Source organism: Lissotriton vulgaris, chromosome 11, assembly GCF_964263255.1.
Source record: "Lissotriton vulgaris chromosome 11, aLisVul1.2, whole genome shotgun sequence".
In the NCBI taxonomy this organism is placed as follows: Eukaryota; Metazoa; Chordata; class Amphibia; order Caudata; family Salamandridae; genus Lissotriton; species Lissotriton vulgaris.
In genome coordinates, this window is record NC_141699.1 from 953,379,282 (window position 1) to 953,399,196 (window position 19,915).

Here is a 19,915-nt window from a genome sequence, read left to right on the forward strand (position 1 = left end):
CTGATTTTGTTTAATTTGGATAGAGAGAATCTTCCTAGTGGCTGTTTCTTTTAAATTATTGAAAGAAGGCATGTCTCTGTGTCCTCTATTTTAAATTAAAGCAATCAAAACCCAGGAATAAAAAAAAAGATGGATGGAATATTTGAATAAACCTCAGCCACTGCTAATTTCTCGGGGCCGCATACCAGTTCATCATTTCTTGCCCACCATGCCACATGAAATTAGTGCCAGCCACATGAAAATCAGCCTTGGTCCATTAGGAACAAGCCAGCCAAAACTGCCAATCCAGGAACACAAGTAACCCAAGGAAGGTTTCAACCTATTGGACATGTTCAGCCTGAGGCAGCTTGGTTCCAGTGACAAAGTGAACACAGGACACATGTCTGGGTCTACTCTTTGCACTTACGGTGTCCTGATGTGCCATAGAAATCAATCCATGCCTCACAATGGGGGTACGGCACGTACACCGATCGTACAATGGGGGTACGGCTCGTACACCGATCGTACAATGGGGGTACGGCTTGTACACCCAGTGATCGCAGGGGTACAGTGCATACCCCTGCGATCATGGGGGGTATGCACCGTACCCGGGGGGGCCATTCCGTACCTGTTTCGGCGTGAACTCTGATTTTACGGCTGTTTTCAGCTCCCGTAGAAAAAGAGTCGTACGGTGCGTACCCGACACGTATCGTACTTGCTGGGTCGTAAAAACCAGCTGCGAACCGTACAGATGCCGCGTACAGCGAGTTCCGAGGGAGAATCGTACGGAGATTAGAGTCGTACGGTGTCTTGTACGACTTATACGGAGTACGACTCCTGGTACGAATCATACTTTGTCGTACGTACGGGGGACGTTGCAGGGTACAATTCGTATGGGAATAACGCTCCGAGCGGCTATTCGGAGCGGTTTTTCGCGAATCGGAATCGACCCTCATGTCATGCTGGGAAATACTTTCCCATATTTCTTACTAATAAGAAGCAAACCTGAGGAAACATACATATGCTCTTCATTCTGACCTTGTCAGAAACATAAGGAGGTAAACTCATCTAAAGGAAACAAAGATCCTGCTCTTTGCATTTCATGCTCAGGCAAAGTCAATAATAGTTCTGAGATTTGAAGGTTAGAAAGAATAATTATATGGAATTAAACTTTTATTTACTCGTGGAATTTTCCCCAGCAATACCTGGGGGGATTTATGTGGGGAAATACAATGGGTCAATGTGATATTTGTGCTTAACTTGGAGTCTGAAATAGGACGCTAACAAAGTTTGATGAATGAGTTTGCAGCAGTCCTTCTTAAGATGGCCACTCCAATATCTACCACTATCTGCATGTCTTCTTTAATATTTTCTATCTTCTGCACAAATCCTCACACCCAGGCATCACCCAATGATCCGTACAGCTTCTTGATATCCTACTTCCCGATAACAGCACCAACATTCACCAACATACCAACAACGCAGAAATCTACTTGAGATGTTCCTCTGCTCTAGCCATCCAATTCTTCAAATGCTAACTGCACCTCTGCCAGACCTGGATGCTAAGCATTTCCTGAAGCTGAACCAACCAACTAGAAACATTTCTATTCACCACTAACAGCTAGCAACAAATACAAGAGTTCGAACAAAATTGGCAGTAGGGGATAAATGCAATTTCTCCCAATATTTCAGGCAAGCAAATGCTCAAAGGTAAGAGTACAACCACTGCCAGCAGTTGTAAAGGCAGATAGACAGAGTCCACCCTAAAGCACAATAGGAGAATACCATTTAAAACTACCAAACTCACAACATACATGCAGTAATTTGTCACATAAAGGCATCGCACACTTGAGTTTAACCTTGTTTTTTTCTACATGGTCTGCATTTTGCTGGCACTGATGAATTCCACAGAAATACAACAATATGATATTTCTCACTGACCTGAATTCTCCTGGACTGTGCACATCTGTTTTGATGGAATTCACAGCATACTCCGGCCTGTATGTTCCGCACCATATCTAGAGTATGAAGAGTGAATCATTACAGGGGCAGTGGACATCACTAATCAGTGTGCTCCCAACAGGCCTTCTGCTATTGTTATGACTTGTTCTGTAAACTCCGAGAAATTCTGACAATCATCGAAATCCCTCCTACCATATTACATTAAAAAAAATGTGTGAATGAACCGAATGTCCAACCCTTTGTAACTCAGTTAAAATGTGTACCGCATCATGTACAGGCACAAATAAATATAAGTATTTTTTTTAATCGGAATGTGTTTGAAGTGAACATTTATGGAATAACCATATTAAAAATTAATGTGAACTAATTCTCGATTTTATATGGCATATCTACGTCATAGCAAAATGATTATGCGCATGAATTTTCTGAGCTTTCAACATTTTTCACTGTGCACATTTTACCAACTTTTGCCAGGTTATACAGCCACGAAATTTCAAATCATGTTTGCACTTGGGAGACTGCTTATAGGAGAATACTACTTGTGGCAGGCATTTTTGCATTGAACGTCTTTCTGGTTGGCAGCTTGGATTCCGAAGACTTATGAACACATAATGTACCCTTGAGTCCACTTTCCATGCAAGATAAGTGAATTTCGCAGCATTTGATGTAATTTTATATCGTTGCACATTTTCTGTGCAACGATATAACATTTTGATGCACGTTTCCTTTTTTATCCTATTGGGTGTCTTTGGGATGCAATGTAGGAATGCGGTGCTAATTGTACTCAACAGTTCAACATCTGATATGTTTTTATTAAGAGACAGATTGTCAATTTCAGACTGCCAGTCAGCACCTGACATAGAACAATTAGCTTCCCCACTGATTGATTCGGATCTCAGCACATCCAATGCTGAAGGAAGCAGACGTTCACTGCTGAAGTGATCAAAACTACAGACGAATGCTGAGATATTTATGCCCCTACTGGTACCGTTACTGATCATGTCCACTAAATTTAGGGGAAGACCATCAATATATATATATTTTAATAGTACTAATTTCAAGCTTTAGATGGGTTTAAATGCCCCAAAGGTGTGAATAGTTTTGCAAATAGTGTTATTTTTTCTCTGACCAGTATGAATTTCACCTAACAGGAAATTCAGACATTTTGTATATTTTGCGAGTTTAATTAAAATGTTGCATTCCCAATGCTAGAGAAACATCGGATGGATTTTGTATGGACGTGGTGCATTCCATGCCTTTGTATACAGCGAAATGTTCACTCCATGACATGCTTCCACCAGTGGTCAATGACCTGCACCGTGGTACAACCTACGTCTGAAAAACGCTTGTGAGGATTAAGTATCTTTCTGAAGTCACAGAAAGAGTAAAAGTTGAATTTTTACATTAGAAAACAGGATTGTGTTCAAAGGGGGATTTCTTACCTTCTCTGCCACTCTCTCTCTTACCCCCGCATTTATCTCCCATATTCTCAACACATTCTGCTGCCCTCGTCTGCCCATCAATGCCCGCCACTGTCTGAGGTTCATTACTATTGACCTTACTAATGTCGGTTGCCAGTAATGATAGAACCAACATCGCAGGAGGCCATTTGTATTTTCTTTCCAAGATGGCCACCAAATTGATTGATGAAACATGACATGATGTAACATGGAGTGATGCCGCATGGCAGCCATCTTAAAAGTACAAACAATGTGGTATGAAAGTTATTCACGGCCCATGACGACTGACACGTCATGTCATGCAATGCTGTAGCTAGTTTACATGTGTAGAAAATACACTTACAATGTGACTGGCCATTCATTGACTTTTGTACTGGTTTTAAGGACAGTCAACTTGGCAAAAATGGCAGATTACAAAAAAGTTCCTAGAAATATCTAGAAGGAGAGGAATAGATATGGAAACCACTAGTGGTTCATCACCCAATACAATTAGGCATTGATAAATAATCTAGCCCCTAAACAATGCCACAGAAATGTTCAGAGCACATGATGAGATATCTCAAAAACATATGATGGGAATAGTGAGCACAAATGTATATGAATCAGAACATTTACATATGTCAGGCGTTTTCCATAGAAGCAGCACTGAGCATATTCCAGAAGAGAGAGTGTTTTCTGAACAAGTGATCATGAAATAGGATAGCCAGGAAAGGAGGGAAAAAGTCAAGAATAATGGATGAATGACCATCTACACTACTAGGGTTGGAGATAAAAAAGACAGCTTTAATTGAAATCATGGGTACTAAAACAGGAACACAACTTAAATAACTTCAGACAGATAGAGTTCATGAAAGATGATATAAAGCACACAGCAAGGACTTTTGTAAGCTGAAGTAAGGAAGGAACACTTCCTCCTGGTCATTTGGCCTGGCACACTTTTAAGCTCTAGGTTGTATGACACTATAAAGAAGGCAATTATATCGGCATTCAATTATATCACATCAAGCAGGAATACTTGGCATCTCACTTTCCCATCTAGGTCACTTACTGTGCACGTGATCCCTAGTTCATGTAGCCTTGCAAGGAACCTGAATATGGATTAATTTAGTTCTTGCTGCGAACAGTAGAACGTAAAGCTTACAGAATTGCTGATGGCTTGCAGTGCCAAGTATGAATTTCGAGGGACTATATGGCTAGTTTGAGGAATATTTAGTTAAGTTCATTCATTTCATTACACCATCATATTTCTTCAACACCAATAGGAAGTTATTCAAGTGCACCATAAAGAGCTTCCTTTTAAGAGTGTTTGAGGTGAAAAGTTATAAGGCATAAGGCAGTGCTTAACTTGTTAAAAAAAGTAAGTGCAGGTACCTTGTCAGGAGGCCACTCCAACTTGCATCACCCACTTCCCTTGATAGCACCGCTAATGACACAACCATCACAACTACTTACCATCACACCGTGACAATTCAGACTATTCCAGGCCTCCAACACTATAAGAATGGCTTGGGCAGTAGGTATTAGTCATTTTGAATGTATATTGAAATAACTGATTTTGTGATCATCTCCAAGTTAGACAGAGAGCACCACCATATGGCAGACTGTCATAAGTGCCAGTGTTGACAACTAAGTGGCGTGCCGAGCACAGAAAACCACTGGCTCAAATTAAGCACTGAAGCAAACTGCCTACCATTACATATATGTCCACAGGTGAACAGTCAAAATATCGAATTTTTAATATCGACCTACACTAATCTCAATTTTTTTATATCGTAGAGATAGAATATTAAAGTCAAGAATATCGTTGACCAGAATATTGACTGCAAGGTAAGTAATATTGAATTTGTTTAATATCAAGGTAAGTAATATCGAAGTAAATAGTATCGTTAGCAAAAATATAATGGTAAATAATATCGAATTTTTTTAGTGTTATGTATTTTAGTATGTATTTTATATGTACGTTTAACATTTTTTTATTGTTTTTTATTATTTTTAAATATATGTTTTTAATGTTTATAAAATAGTAATTTAAAAAAAAATACATTTTGCGTTTTAGTATCAGAGCGGGTTGTGGGTTCATAGGGGGATAGGGTGGGAATTAATGTAATTATAATTAATTAATTAATATATTTTTATTTATTGTTATTGATAGTTAATTTGTTGTTAATTAATTATTAATTTAGTAATTAATTTGTATTAATTGGTTAATTTATAATTATATTATTAGAATTCATTTATATTAATTGGTATTTATTGTTTTTGTTAATTAGTTAATTATACATTAAATATTAATTGGTGATTATTTTTTTAATTAACTGATTAATTGATAATCAAATTAATTATGTTATTTTTAATGAATAGTCGGTTGTGGGTTTATAGGGGAATAGGGTGGGTAGTAATTTAAATATAAATAATGAATTATTATGTTTTTAATGTTAATGAATATTACTTTATTGGTAATTATTAATTGGTAATTGGTTTTTAATAATTGGTTAATTTTAAATTATATTATTAATAATTACTTTATTATTAATTTGTATTCATTGTTATTGTTAATTAATTTATTGTCAAATAATTATAAATTGATCATTAATTTTTATTGATTCATTAATTCGATAATTACATTAATTGTGTTACTCTTATGTGTAGTGCGTTGTGTGTTTATAAGGGAATAGGGTGTAAAGTAATTCAATGGTATTTAAGTAAATAATATTTTAATTTACAAGGTATTTAATAATTATTTTTTGTTAAATTATTATTATTGTGTTATTTATTTTATAAAACTTATTTAACTGATAAGTATGTTAATTTAACCCCAATGTCATCCTACATTTTTCACACTGTTACACTCACAGGAGTGGGAATAGTAATTTTTACCCCTCCGCTATCCAACACTTTCCCTAGTGTTGCACTCACAGAAGTGGGAATAGTAATTTTTACCCCTCCGCTATCCAACACTTTACCTACTGTTGCATTCACTGGAGTGGGAATAGTAATTTTTACCCCTCCGCTATCCAACACTTTCCCTACTGTTGCACTCACTGGAGTGGGAATTGTAATTCTTACCCCAGCACTATCCAACACGTTCCCTACTGTTGCACTCACTGGAGTGGGAATAGTAATTAGAACCCCTATGCTATCCAACACTTTGCCTACTGTTGCACTCACTGGAATGGGAATAGTCATTGTAACCCCTACGCTGTCCAACAATTTCCCTACTGTTGCACTCACTGGAGTGGGAATAGTAATTTTTACCCCTAGGCTATTCAACATTTTCCCTACTGTTGCACTCACTGGAGTTGGAATAGTCATTTTTACCCCTACGCTATTCAACACTTTCCCTACTGTTGCACTCACTGGAGTTGGAATAGTAATTTAATTTCCTCCGCCATCTAATATTTTTTATATTATTTTAGCTAATGTAGTGTATAATTAATTTTAAAAAGATACAAAAAATATGTTTTTAATTTGTTACATATATTTATTAAATTTTTATTTATATTATTGTTTTGTGTGTATAGATGTAGTTATAATTTATAAAATTAAAATAAACAATGTATAAATTATTAAAATAAATATTAAAACATACTAATAAGTATATATATTATATATTATATGTTTAATGTATTTTTTAATTATATATACATTACTTATAATTTGTAAGCATTTCAAAAAATGTAAACTGTTTATTTTCATTATATGTATTATTAACTTTTTTTACATTTTTTTAACTTAAATAAAAAACGATGTTTTTAACAATGATATTTTTGACCTCAATATTTTTTTCCGATATTTTAGTACTTACCATAATGTTGATAGGATGTTGATATTTTTGTCTACGATATTTTTGCAGTCATATTTTTAGTAGGTCGATATTGTGACCTTCGATATTTTGTCAGTCGTTCATGTCCACAATCTCAACAGCGGACTCCTAGCTCTACACCTCACGCTACTTCCATCAAATCCTGGTCCTGTGCAACACTCCCCAGCGCCAGCCATTGCATGGTGCCTCCGTGCCGTAGATCCAAACAGATTACTACAAGTGGGGGGGTGCCAGGAAATGAAGTCCAGTAGACTGTAAGTAGTGTCAAAAAATCCTTTATTTCAAATTGTGTTATTTCATATAGGTGAGCAGCGCTCCGCCAAGGTGTTTTATTCCCTTGAGGGAACCTTCATCATGGCTTATAGGGTTATCAAATGATATCCAAGAGTGAACTGTCCCATTAGGAATTTTCCATTTAGAAATTTTAGAATTTTCTCCAGTGTATTGGGCTGGAAGCCCTTGGAGTTATTAAAGGCATAATAAAGCCTGCATGTTGCGAACCGTCAAGACATTAGTCAGACTCCGAAGTTGAAATAAAGGATTTTTTTACACTACTTACAGTGTACTGGACTTCATTGCCTGGTGCATGCCCACTTGTAGTTGCCTACCATTACATCATCATGGCAGGTATATTGTTTTTATTTGTACTTTCACATGTCTGACATTTGCATAATTTATGACGAATAAATTGCAGAAATACAAATCTTATGCAATTTTCACCATTTGATACAAGACTGAATTGAGGAGTTTCCAGTATCCTTGATTAAAAGTGATTAAATAGCCAACTAACTCACCCCTATCATTCAAAAATATGCTTAACACTATACCACATCTTTAAAAACTTGAAGAATTGTATATGTTTTTAAGTGTACGTAGGCTAAAGATTTAACACAGAATTAAGTTACAGTTATATAGCTTTTAATAATCATGTGAACACCAGAAAGAAAATGTAGCCGTTGCTTTTTGCTGGTACCCCATAGCTCCCGCTACACTGAATTACACTCCAAACAGAAATCATTCTTATCGGTTTAGAAGTTATACCATAATGTATAGTGCTGTACCTGTGCAAAATTCAGGAAGAATAACTGGTTGTGGTCCAGATCAATGCCAGGAAGTAGTTTTTCATTTCCATTATTCCGGACATAATTCTGGTAGGCCTGGATTATATAAAGAAAACATTCTCATTTAAAATGTGAGCTACAGATATTTTTCCAAAATGAACTTCAACAGAACAGAGACATGGATTTTGACCCGTGCTTTGAGGCAGAATCTGTTACGTTAACCCTATTTTCAGGCCATACATATTAGATCACTATTGCCTTATGTATAACCTAACCATTATAACAGGCTACTAAAAACAATGGTGCAGCCTTAAAGGTGAACCCCAGTGGTGTCTTAAATTGCCATACAACATATCTGATGAGATCTAAAGGAAAGAATACACTGAGATGCTCCTGCTGGAGTGGTGTGCGGCATTCAATCTGGGTCAAGCAGGTCCTCATTATTTTTTATAATTTTTAAAGTGTGCATGATTGGGTGAACTGTTTTCTACTAATTAACAATTTATTTGGAGTACAGGATAGGAACAGTTCACCAATACTGGTGACTTTGTATGGGCAGAACTTGAAACATCATATCTCACATTAAAGTCACTTATTCTCAGTGTTGTAATGATAACTCGCAGATAGGTTATAGCAAGCTTTTCCTAACTTGGCAAACTGTCTATAGCATGGACATTATCTCAACAGTTGGTAAAGTGGTTTCTACAAAAACCATATGGACATATGTAAATGAAAGGCACAAATGGTAATAGTGCTACTGAAGTGAAAAGCGATTTATTTAAAAACAAAGACTCCTGATACGTTTCGGGGAAGCCTCACCTTGGTCATGGGTCAGAGGTGGTATTACAACCAATTGTTTTTTAAGCAGCAAGAATGGACCGGGCTAAATAAGTCACATTTCGCTTTAATAGCACTATTAGCATGGGTGTTGTTCCTTTATGTGAAGTAGAGAAGTTGCTTGGATATATATCCCCACCCCATCCCTGAGTTGTTTTCGTCCCTGGGGACCCTATTCCCAGAACTCAATTAATTATTTTAGGGAGGGGGTACGCAGCCTCCCTGGGCTGTATTTGGAAGCGGGGACCTTATTCCCCGGGGTCCCATGCCTTTAATAAGGGGAGGGTGGGCACACAAACCACTTCCCCGATGATGCAAATTAAATGCTTGGGGGTGGGGGGAAATGGCCCACCTCCCTGAGCTGTGTTCAGCTCTGGGGATGCCCACCCCGTGGGGTCAAAAGTATTTATTATGGGGAGGGGTCCACACAGTCCCCACCTGAGCCTTTAATGGCCTGTGAACCCCAACCTCCCAGGCCAGGTCACATGCTGTGTCCCAGGGAGTCCATTCCCAGGGCACAGTGGTTTTCTTGTTCACACCGGCTGGAGTAGGGAAACATGAGTTTGTTCCCATATGACTGGAGCATTTTCAAATCTCTCACCAAATGGGAGCAAACAGAAAGTCTGCTCGCAGTAAGCAGAAGCTTTAAAAATACTCCGGCTGGCTGGGAACAGACTACTCTTGTCGGAAGAGAGCAGCATACATAACTGATACCTCTGGGTGGGAACAATGCCAGCGTCCACAGCATGCAGATGCCTGCTCTGGTCACAGGGTTAGTGCGGCTCCGATAACAACATATCCATGGTGGGTGCCCTGGGTGTTCACCGGGGCACTCATCTATTATAAATATAGCACTGTGGGTCCCCGGGGTCTATTGAGGCTCGGGCTGAGGGGCTTCACGGGTCTCTCCCCTTTTAAATAAGGCATGGCCCAGGGAATGGGGTCCCATAAAGGCTTGGGAAGCGGGTCTGCATGCCCCCTCCCCTTTTTTATTAAATTTGGTCGTGGGGGAATGAGGTTCCCAGAGCCCAAAAATGCTTGGGTGGGGGGCTGCATAATCCCTCCCTTTTTAATACCTTTGGTCCCAGGGATGGGCTTCCCAGACCTGATAAGGCTGTGGAGGGGGGCCATGCGGTCCACCATTCCCTTTTATTAAACAAATAATGGCCTGGGGATGGGATCCCCTGGGGCCTACGAATGCTCAGGGAGGGGGTAACCACTGCCTCCTCTCCTTTGATATTGCTTTGGCCCTGGGCAATGGGATCCCCGGGGCCCAATAAGGCTTGGGGAGGGGCCGCACAGCCCGCTCCCCTTTTCTATTATAATGGTGTCCCTGGTACCTAATAAGGCTTGAGGACACTTAAGTTATGGCCCAAGGGGATGGGGTCTGGGGTCCAAGAAGACATGGGAAGAGGTGGCGTTCAGCCCCCCTATTTCTTATTCTTTTTGGCCCTGGGGATGCGGTCCCCGCGTCCTATTAAGTCTCAGGGAGGGGACATGCCCTCCTCTCCTGTTTAATAGTATTTGGCACCGGGGATGGGGTCTCCGATACCAATTGAGGGTTGGGGAGGGGGCTGTATGCCCTTTCTGCTTAATATATATGTTTTGGACTCACGGATGGGGTTCTTGGGGCTCGAAGGCCAACCCTACTCTACGCACTACAAAGTATGTGTATGGTGTAGTATTGGCAGCCTGTGAGGAGTTGGAAGCAGGGCCTGGCTGGAACACAGGCCCTGTGACTAACCCCATGCCACGCACAAGCCAAGGCCGCATGTGGTGTGGGTTTGGGTGCCTCCAGGGGACTGCCTGCGGGGAGTTGGACACATGTTTGCAAGCCAGGCACTTTGAACAACACTATGCAGCATGCAATGAAAGGCTGGGCACAGCATGACATTAGTTGCCTGCAGAGGGGCCGGCTGCCTCCAGATGGAATGGCCATGGCCAGGCCCTGTGGCCAATGTTGTATGGTTTTGGCTGTCTGTGGGGGGGTTTATGTGGCCAGGCCCTGTGGACAACCCCTGCCACTCACTTTGGCTTTTGGTATGGTAATAAACTATTACTTTACAGCAAAAAACATTGGGAAAAACAAAGGTTAAAGTAATGTTATAGTTAAGTGTGATAAAATGATCTGTTTTTGATTAAAAACACTTTGAAATTCACTGAAAAAAACAAAGGTACAAGTAGTGTTATAGTTAGGTGAATATGTCAGTGACAACATTAATGTTTTGAACAAAAAAATCAACAGAAATTTACCACTTATAGTTAGCATGGCTAACTATAAGTAGTACATTTCTGTTGATTTTTTTAGTTCAAAACATTAATGTTGTCACTGACATATTAGCATAGCTAACTATAGCTTGCACATTACTGATACCATCTTAAATGATATCACTGATGACATCACTGATTTTTGTGTTTTATTCAGTTTAAAATGTTAATGTTGTCACTGACATATTCACCTATTCACCTCTCTATGGCTGCATCATATACAGTCAAAAAAGAGTAGTGAAATAATCTGTTTGGGGTTGGCACTGTATCAGTAGAAAAGTCCATACCATAGAGGGAGGACAGTTCTTTTAAGGGAACAGTAAGAAACAGTAGAAAAGTCCATACCAGAGAGAGAGGACAGTTCTTTTAAGGGAACAGTAAGGTAATACTCTCATGTGTATCTTGAGCCATAGGTCATGAGAAAGATTGTCAAGTTGTCAGCAAATGTGTGGAACCTACTAAGCTATCATAGGATTAGGAGAGAGACACCTATTGTTAGGTAGAAGATGAGGGTGTAGTGGGATTGGCTCTGACAAATGTTTTTACAGTCAGATGTTAACAGAGGGATCCTGCTTTATCTCAATGGGTATGTTGTTTCCAGAACATTCTTACAGGATGAAAAACGTTGCCTTAGACCAAATGTAAAGACACACATGGAAACAGAACGGACTCTGGGGGTACCTGAATGGAGATTGAGAAGTAACTGAAACCATTTTCTTTCTTTCTTAATGAAAGCCCTGCTATCCCTAAGTATGCAGGAATGTTACCATTTTGTATTGATGTGTGTAACTGTAGAGACTCAATGAGAATTTGCCAGTAGTTTTATCTTGCACATCAATGAATAGTGTGGTAAACATAAAATCTCCTGATTAAATCTATTTAAGAGACAAATAAGAAAGCTGCAGATTGCATTCCAAATTATTTCTAGTCTCCCAGAAAGAAAATGTGTGCCCATTAACCATTACAAGTTCCAAGCTTAGTATTGGGCACAGAGTGTTCCTGGAATACTACATTGAAATATAGCTTTAAAATCTCCCACTCCCAACTAAAATGAGCAAATTATGAATGAGTACCCACTCAGATCTTCATTATGAGTGGAAAATGAATTACGATTGGGACAGTAACAGTAGTTACTTGCTGCACTGGAAATATGAGATCCACAGTAACAGGGCAGATTTACTCACCTACAAAGATTTCAGAAGCTGAAAACAGCCAAACTCCGCAATTTCAAATGTTCCAGAAAAAGGAAGAATTACCAGAGAAATCACACCTGTAATTACTAATTTCACTGGTAATTCATCATTTCTTAGTAGATTCTAAAGGTTCAACTCACATTGGCTAGGATTTTCCTTGCATCCATAGTTTGTGGTAAACCCGGTATCAGTAATTCGAGAGGCTAGGAAATAGAGGGTCATTTCGGGGTCACTCATAATGAAGGTCCTAGGGGCATATGTCTGAAAGTTTGGTTTTGTGATTCTCAAATAGTGAACCTTTGAGAATCGCTACTTGAGAATCGCAAAATGAGATGTATGTAGGATTTGCAATAGGATTTGTGAATCCTACGTATTCTTTAATTGCGAATCGCAAGGAAACCCTCCCCATTCATTCCTATGGGCCTAGAGGCCTATAGGAATGAATGGGAAGACATTCTCAATTTGTGATAATTAATTAGAGAATCGCAAATTGAGAATGCAATTTCAAGGTTGCAAGGTGTCAAAAGGACACCCTGTTGCACCGCTGATATAAGCATGGATGTGCATGTGGCGCACATACATGCCCTATGGACATGTATGTGAGCCACATTGCACTTTGAAAAATGCATTTTTCAAAGAAAACGCAAATAACCACAAAATTGAAGAGGGTGGTAATTTGCGATTCCTTTAGGCCAAATTGCACTTTTTCTGTGCTTCATACATTGCATTTAAGGTATCGGAATTTGCGATTCCTTAAATGCAATCGCAAAATAGGGAATTGCGATTACTTTTTTTGCAAGGCAGTTTTTCATTAATACATACCACTAAGCCGAATTCTGTGAATTTCGGCGTTTGCGTTCGAAATTTGGAATGATACATTTGTCCCCAAGTGACTAAAAAAAAGTGAATCACCCATAGGGGCAACTAATGAAGCAGATTAAATCATGCAAGAATCCATTCATGCCATTGTTGATCTACTCTGGATATCTTGGCCTCGCATTATTGGGAACCCTGAAAGGAAACACGAGGGAAGGATCTTACTTGGTCCCCCGCACACAAACAAGGTCTTTCCTCGCCACTAATTCACTGCCACTGCTGAAATCATAGGAGTAGTGTGTGCATTGTTATTTACACATATACCACAATAACTCAGTGATGCAGTAGAGGGATCCTATGTGATACTGACTTAGACGTCGATTAGGATGGCGGACGGACTTGCGTCCGTCCGCCACCCCCGAGGTGGAGGGACCGTCCGCAGGGGCAGCGGCGTTCTCTCTATCGGAATTAGGATGTGACCGCCACCCTGGTGGTCACATCCCATATATTTAACATTGTGGCGGGAGCTGCTTTAAGCAGCACCAGCCGCAAAGTTAAATATGCATGCTTTGCATTTGCATGCACAAAGCGGCAGGCACCGAGCGGTGCTTGCTGCTTTGTGCATGCAAATGCAGGGGGGTACCATAGGTACCCCCCATGTGCACCCCCACCCCCGACACCCTGGGGGCCCTCAAGGGCCCCCCAGAAGCAAATTTCCACATGCTTTTCCACGGCGGAAACGCCACCATGGAAAAGCATGTTTGCACACAATGTAATTTGGGTGGCGGTGTCTTGCAGACACCGCCACGAAATTGCGGTCAACACCCCGCGGATCAGCAGCTGATGGACCTGCCGTCCGCCGATGATCCCACCGCCATCATGATCTGGCGGGGGGTGTTTTCGAGGTCCGCGGCGGTGAATCCGCATCCTCCGGCCCGGCGGTGGCTTCCACCGGCCCGGAGGATGCAGATTCACCGCAATCATAATCGACCCCTAGGTTAGGAGTAGACACGAGGTTAATGCTGAAATCTTGCTTTTCTGAAGGTCATTAGATAGGCTCATTCTTTTGTATACAGGCCTAGCGTTGGCAATTAGTCCTGTGGCTTGTTTTTCAACAGCGATTCAGAAAAGGGGGTGGTGATGAACAGAGTGTCTGAATTAAGCAGACCACTCTTACCCAGTCAAGAGATCAGGGCTGAATCCATCACCGTTATTTAGCTCACTGCATCACCCCAGTTCAGAACCTGGCTATATGCAAATTAGTCTGACCCCGTGCCTCATGGGAACAGGGCAGACCAAACTACCAAGCCAATTCTTCACTGGAAAGGAGACAAGCTTCCGGGAACCGGTTTCTGGCATTTCAGCCGTCGTCGGCCCAGCTTGCTTGAATCCTGGTGGTGCAGTGAGCAAGGGACTCATGTCTGAGTATACCCTGCCACACCTATAGTGGCCAAAAACGATTCAGAAAAGGGGGTGGTGATGAACAGAGTGTCTGAATTAAGCAGACCACACTTACCCAGTCAAGAGATCAGGGCTGAATCCATCACCGTTATTTAGCTCACTGCATCACCCCAGTTCAGAACCTGGCTATATGCAAATTAGTCTGACCCCGTGCCTCATGGGAACAGGGCAGACCAAACTACCAAGCCAATTCTTCACTGGAAAGGAGACAAGCTTCCGGGAACCGGTTTCTGGCATTTCAGCCGTCGTCGGCCCGGCTTGCTTGAATCCTGGTGGTGCAGTGAGCAAGGGACTCATGTCTGAGTATACCCTGCCACACCTATAGTGGCCAAAAACGATTCAGAAAAGGGGGTGGTGATGAACAGAGTGTCTGAATTAAGCAGACCACTCTTACCCAGTCAAGAGATCAGGGCTGAATCCATCACCGTTATTTAGCTCACTGCATCACCCCAGTTCAGAACCTGGCTATATGCAAATTAGTCTTACCCCGTGCCTCATGGGAACAGGTCAGACCAAACTACCAAGCCAATTCTTCACTGGAAAGGAGACAAGCTTCCGGGAACCGGTTTCTGGCATTTCAGCCGTCGTCGGCCCGGCTTGCTTGAATCCTGGTGGTGCAGTGAGCAAGGGACTCATGTCTGAGTATACCCTGCCACACCTATAGTGGCCAAAAACGATTCAGAAAAGGGGGTGGTGATGAACAGAGAGTCTGAATTAAGCAGACCACTCTTACCCAGTCAAGAGATCAGGGCTGAATCCATCACCGTTATTTAGCTCACTGCATCACCCCAGTTCAGAACCTGGCTATATGCAAGTATGCCTCATGGGAACAGGGCAGACCAAACTACCAAGCCAATTCTTCACTGGAAAGGAGACAAGCTTCCGGGAACCGGTTTCTGGCATTTCAGCCGTCGTCGGCCCGGCTTGCTTGAATCCTGGTGGTGCAGTGAGCAAGGGACTCATGTCTGAGTATACCCTGCCACACCTATAGTGGCCAAAAACGATTCAGAAAAGGGGGTGGTGATGAACAGAGTGTCTGAATTAAGCAGACCACTCTTACCCAGTCAAGAGATCAGGGCTGAATCCATCACCGTTATTTAGCTCACTGCATCACCCCAGTTCAGAACCTGGCTATATGCAAATTAGTCTGACCCCGTGCCTCATTGGAACAGGGCAGACCAAACTACCAAGCCAATTCTTCACTGGAAAGGAGACAAGCTTCCGGGAACCGGTTTCTGGCATTTCAGCCGTCGTCGGCCCGGCTTGCTTGAATCCTGGTGGTGCAGTGAGCAAGGGACTCATGTCTGAGTATACCCTGCCACACCTATAGGGGCCAAAAACGATTCAGAATAGGGGGTGGTGATGAACAGAGTGTCTGAATTAAGCAGACCACTCTTACCCAGTCAAGAGATCAGGGCTGAATCCATCGCCGTTATTTAGCTCACTGCATCACCCCAGTTCAGAACCTGGCTATATGCAAATTAGTCTGACCCCGTGCCTCATGGGAACAGGGCAGACCAAACTACCAAGCCAATTCTTCACTGGAAAGGAGACAAGCTTCCGGGAACTGGTTTCTGGCATTTCAGCCATCGTCGGCCCGGCTTGCTTGAATCCTGGTGGTGCAGTGAGCAAGGGACTCATGTCTGAGTATACCCTGCCACACCTATAGTGGCCAAAAACGATTCAGAAAAGGAGGTGGTGATGAACAGAGTGTCTGAATTAAGCAGACCACTCTTACCCAGTCACGAGATCAGGGCTGAATCCATCACCGTTATTTAGCTCACTGCATCACCCCAGTTCAGAACCTGGCTATATGCAAATTAGTCTGACCCCGTGCCTCATGGGAACAGGGCAGACCAAACTACCAAGCCAATTCTTCACTGGAAAGGAGACAAGCTTCCGGGAACCGGTTTCTGGCATTTCAGCCGTCGTCGGCCCGGCTTGCTTGAATCCTGGTGGTGCAGTGAGCAAGGGACTCATGTCTGAGTATACCCTGCCACACCTATAGTGGCCAAAAACGATTCAGAAAAGGGGGTGGTGATGAACAGAGTGTCTGAATTAAGCAGACCACTCTTACCCAGTCAAGAGATCAGGGCTGAATCCATCACCGTTATTTAGCTCACTGCATCACCCCAGTTCAGAACCTGTCCACCATAAGCGTGGAAGGGTATACTCAGATGTGAGTCCCTTGCTCATTGCACCACCAGGATTCAAGCAAGCCGGGCCGACGACGGCTGAAATGCCAGAAACCGGCCCCCGGAAGCTTGTTTCCTTCCCAGTATAAGAATTGGCTTGGTAGTTTGGTCTGCCCTGTTCCCATGATGCACTGGCCAGGGTCAGACTAATTTGCATGTAGCCAGGTTCTGAGCTGGGATGGTGCAGTGAGCTAAAAAACGGTGATGGATCAAGCCCTGATCTTTGGACTGGGTAAGAGTGGTCTGCTTAATTCAGACACTCTGTTCATCACCACCCCCCTTTTCTGAATTGTTTTTCAACAGCTGCAGCTGAAGGATAGTTGTGTCTGTGTATACACAGGGAGAAATCTCTCTGGCAAGCAGTGTGCAAATTCCCTGGGTGATGGGCTGATCAGTCAGCGCAAATTGGTTACAAGAGACAATAATAACCCAAAGCAACTATTTATTTACTGAAAAATCGATTCTTATTAGAAAGCAGGACACATGAAATTGTTCAACAATGTGCTTCATACATTCATCTGCTTGCATACAGAGGTGTTTCACAAGATGAGTGATTTCATCACTATCATGATTCTGGATTTTCTGAATATGTTCCCTATCCCATTTTTCCAATTTGGGGATATATATATGAATGATAGCATTTTTCTACTTTCTTTAAACTATGGTATGGAACTCCTGCTGCTCATCAGTAAAGGTAAATTTCAGGACACTACATACCATGGTCTTTGATTTGGCAGAACACTGTTAGCTGGAGTGTGCCCATGTTTGTTATGTAATGAAGCTCTTGTTCTTAGTGATCCTTCTGATGGTAGTTCCATGATTCATTTCTTCTTCCACAAGCAAATTTCCTTCAGGTATGCCCAAAATCTACAGTTTACATCCCTCAGCCTGATGATATTTTTTCTCAATATGCAATTTAAGAGCAATGCTTTGATTTTGATGCATAATTTATATTTACAGGTTGTTGCTCAATCATTATTTCAAAATCTGTAACCCAACTTTCAACATATTCCCCTGGGTTTTGGACATCTTTTGTCAATGGATTTTACTGAGAATCTCTTCCTCCCCCCCTGCATACAGTTTATTTTCTAAACCAGTGATTTTTACTAGGATTGATGCATTCCTGTAATTCTTAGAGTACTTTCAGGATTCATAATAGTACCTGATGTATTTTTTCATATGTCATTGCGACTCCCTTGTGTTAAATCTAAAGAATTATTTTCTTTATATTCAGAACTTTCTCTCTTGCACTTTTGGATGCCTATATGATGTTTGGTAGAATCCAAATTCACTTCCTTTTTGCTGGGTTTCTAGAAAAAAGTTCAGTTACTTCTAATATATGCTGCTTCTCTACTGCAAACTGCTTTTATCTGCTTGTGCTTGATCCTCCTCATCTCAATCTTCATCTTTTCAATCATGATCCCAAACTAGCCCAAACTGTAGGAAAGTTTAACTTCCTCCCCATTTGCTTTGAATCATGCCATCTTATCAATATTAACCCTTTATCATCATTGAGTCTTTAATGGTTCCTTTACTGGTCTGTTCCTTCTCTGTCATATTAGTGTGATATTGTTTAGAAGGTACAGATACCTCAGTTGTTTGTTTAAACCTCGGCAGCATTGTCAGGCACACCAAATTACACAAGTTAGGAGTATTCTCTGATTCAAGAAGATATCTAGATTTTGTGTACTCTAAACTGGGAATTACTGTGCTTGCTGAACCTGATCCATACAAGGAGGCAGTGACTGGTCTTGATACACTTAACACCTGAGGAAGTCGAAGGTGAATATGGCACTATGTCAAAACACGTGTTGGCTGTGTAGAGTGTATTACTTTGGTGCATTTACTTGTTAAAGAAACAGGGACTCACTGAAGTATTGTGGAACCAATAAACAGACAACGGAAATGAAAACATCATGACTCTTTTTTGGAATAATACAAACAGCCCGATTCATGAAGCTAAATTGCGCTCGCAAAGGGCCAGATTCTGAGAATCTGGCCCTTTGCGAGTGCGATTTTTGCATTTGGGATTCATCATCCCAAATGCAAAAATCGCTATTAGCGAAATCGCATATTTGCGAGGAATTGGATTTAAGGAATCTCTATTAGAGATTCCATAAATGCAATTCATTAACCAATCGAAATTGCGAACTCGCAATATTTGGTCGCTATTTACCACGAAGTCTGACTTCGTGGTAAATAGCGAAAAAATAGTAAAAAGCACTTTAGTGCATTTTTTTCTGTTGCATGTTACACACACACATGTCCTTTGGACATGTGTGTGCGCAACACCTGTTAAAATTTGCATTTCAGGGGTGCTACAGGGTGTCCTTTGGACACCCCTGGTACCCTTGAAATCGCTATCTTATTTGCGATTAGCTAATTGCTAATCGCAAATAAGGAATACTCCCCATTCATTCCTATGGGCCTTTAGGCCCATGGGAATGAATGGGGAGTTATTCCTTATTTGCGATTAGCAATTTGCTAATCGCAAATAAGGAATGTGTAGGAATCGCGATTTATTTTGCGATTCCTATATGAATCCCGTTTTGCGAGTCTGTAATAGCGATTCCTTATGAATCGCTATTAAAGACTCGCAAAACGGGTCTTTGATTAATCTACCTGAAAATCTTTTACTTTCGGTGCTCAGGACATTTTTTTTCTCTGTAGTTTTACATAACATGAACTTGACTCGAAGGTATCAGGTATAAGGCTTTACTTGTGCACCAGTTGCGTTACACAAGGATACATTCATTTTTTTGTTAGGCATGGGGAGATTAAGGGAGTTGCCCAGAATCACAGGATGTTGAGCATCATTACAGAGACTCAAACCCGGTTGCCCCAGTTTTGAGATCAACTG

At 41.3% G+C, this 19,915-nt stretch overlaps 1 protein-coding gene across 4 annotated transcripts in view; it reads right to left on the reverse strand.

Moving 5' to 3' along the window:
* MME (membrane metalloendopeptidase) overlaps nt 1-19,915 on the reverse strand; it is a 384,364-nt gene that overhangs the window by 7,890 nt on the left and 356,559 nt on the right. For all 4 annotated transcript variants that reach the window (XM_086944118.1, XM_086944117.1, XM_086944116.1 and 1 more), the window contains exons 21-22: nt 8,286-8,381; nt 1,921-1,997 (exon numbers count right to left, since the gene is read on the reverse strand). In XM_086944118.1, the coding sequence (XP_086800244.1) occupies nt 1,921-1,997; nt 8,286-8,381 (173 nt within the window). The remainder of the gene's footprint in view (nt 1-1,920; nt 1,998-8,285; nt 8,382-19,915) is intronic.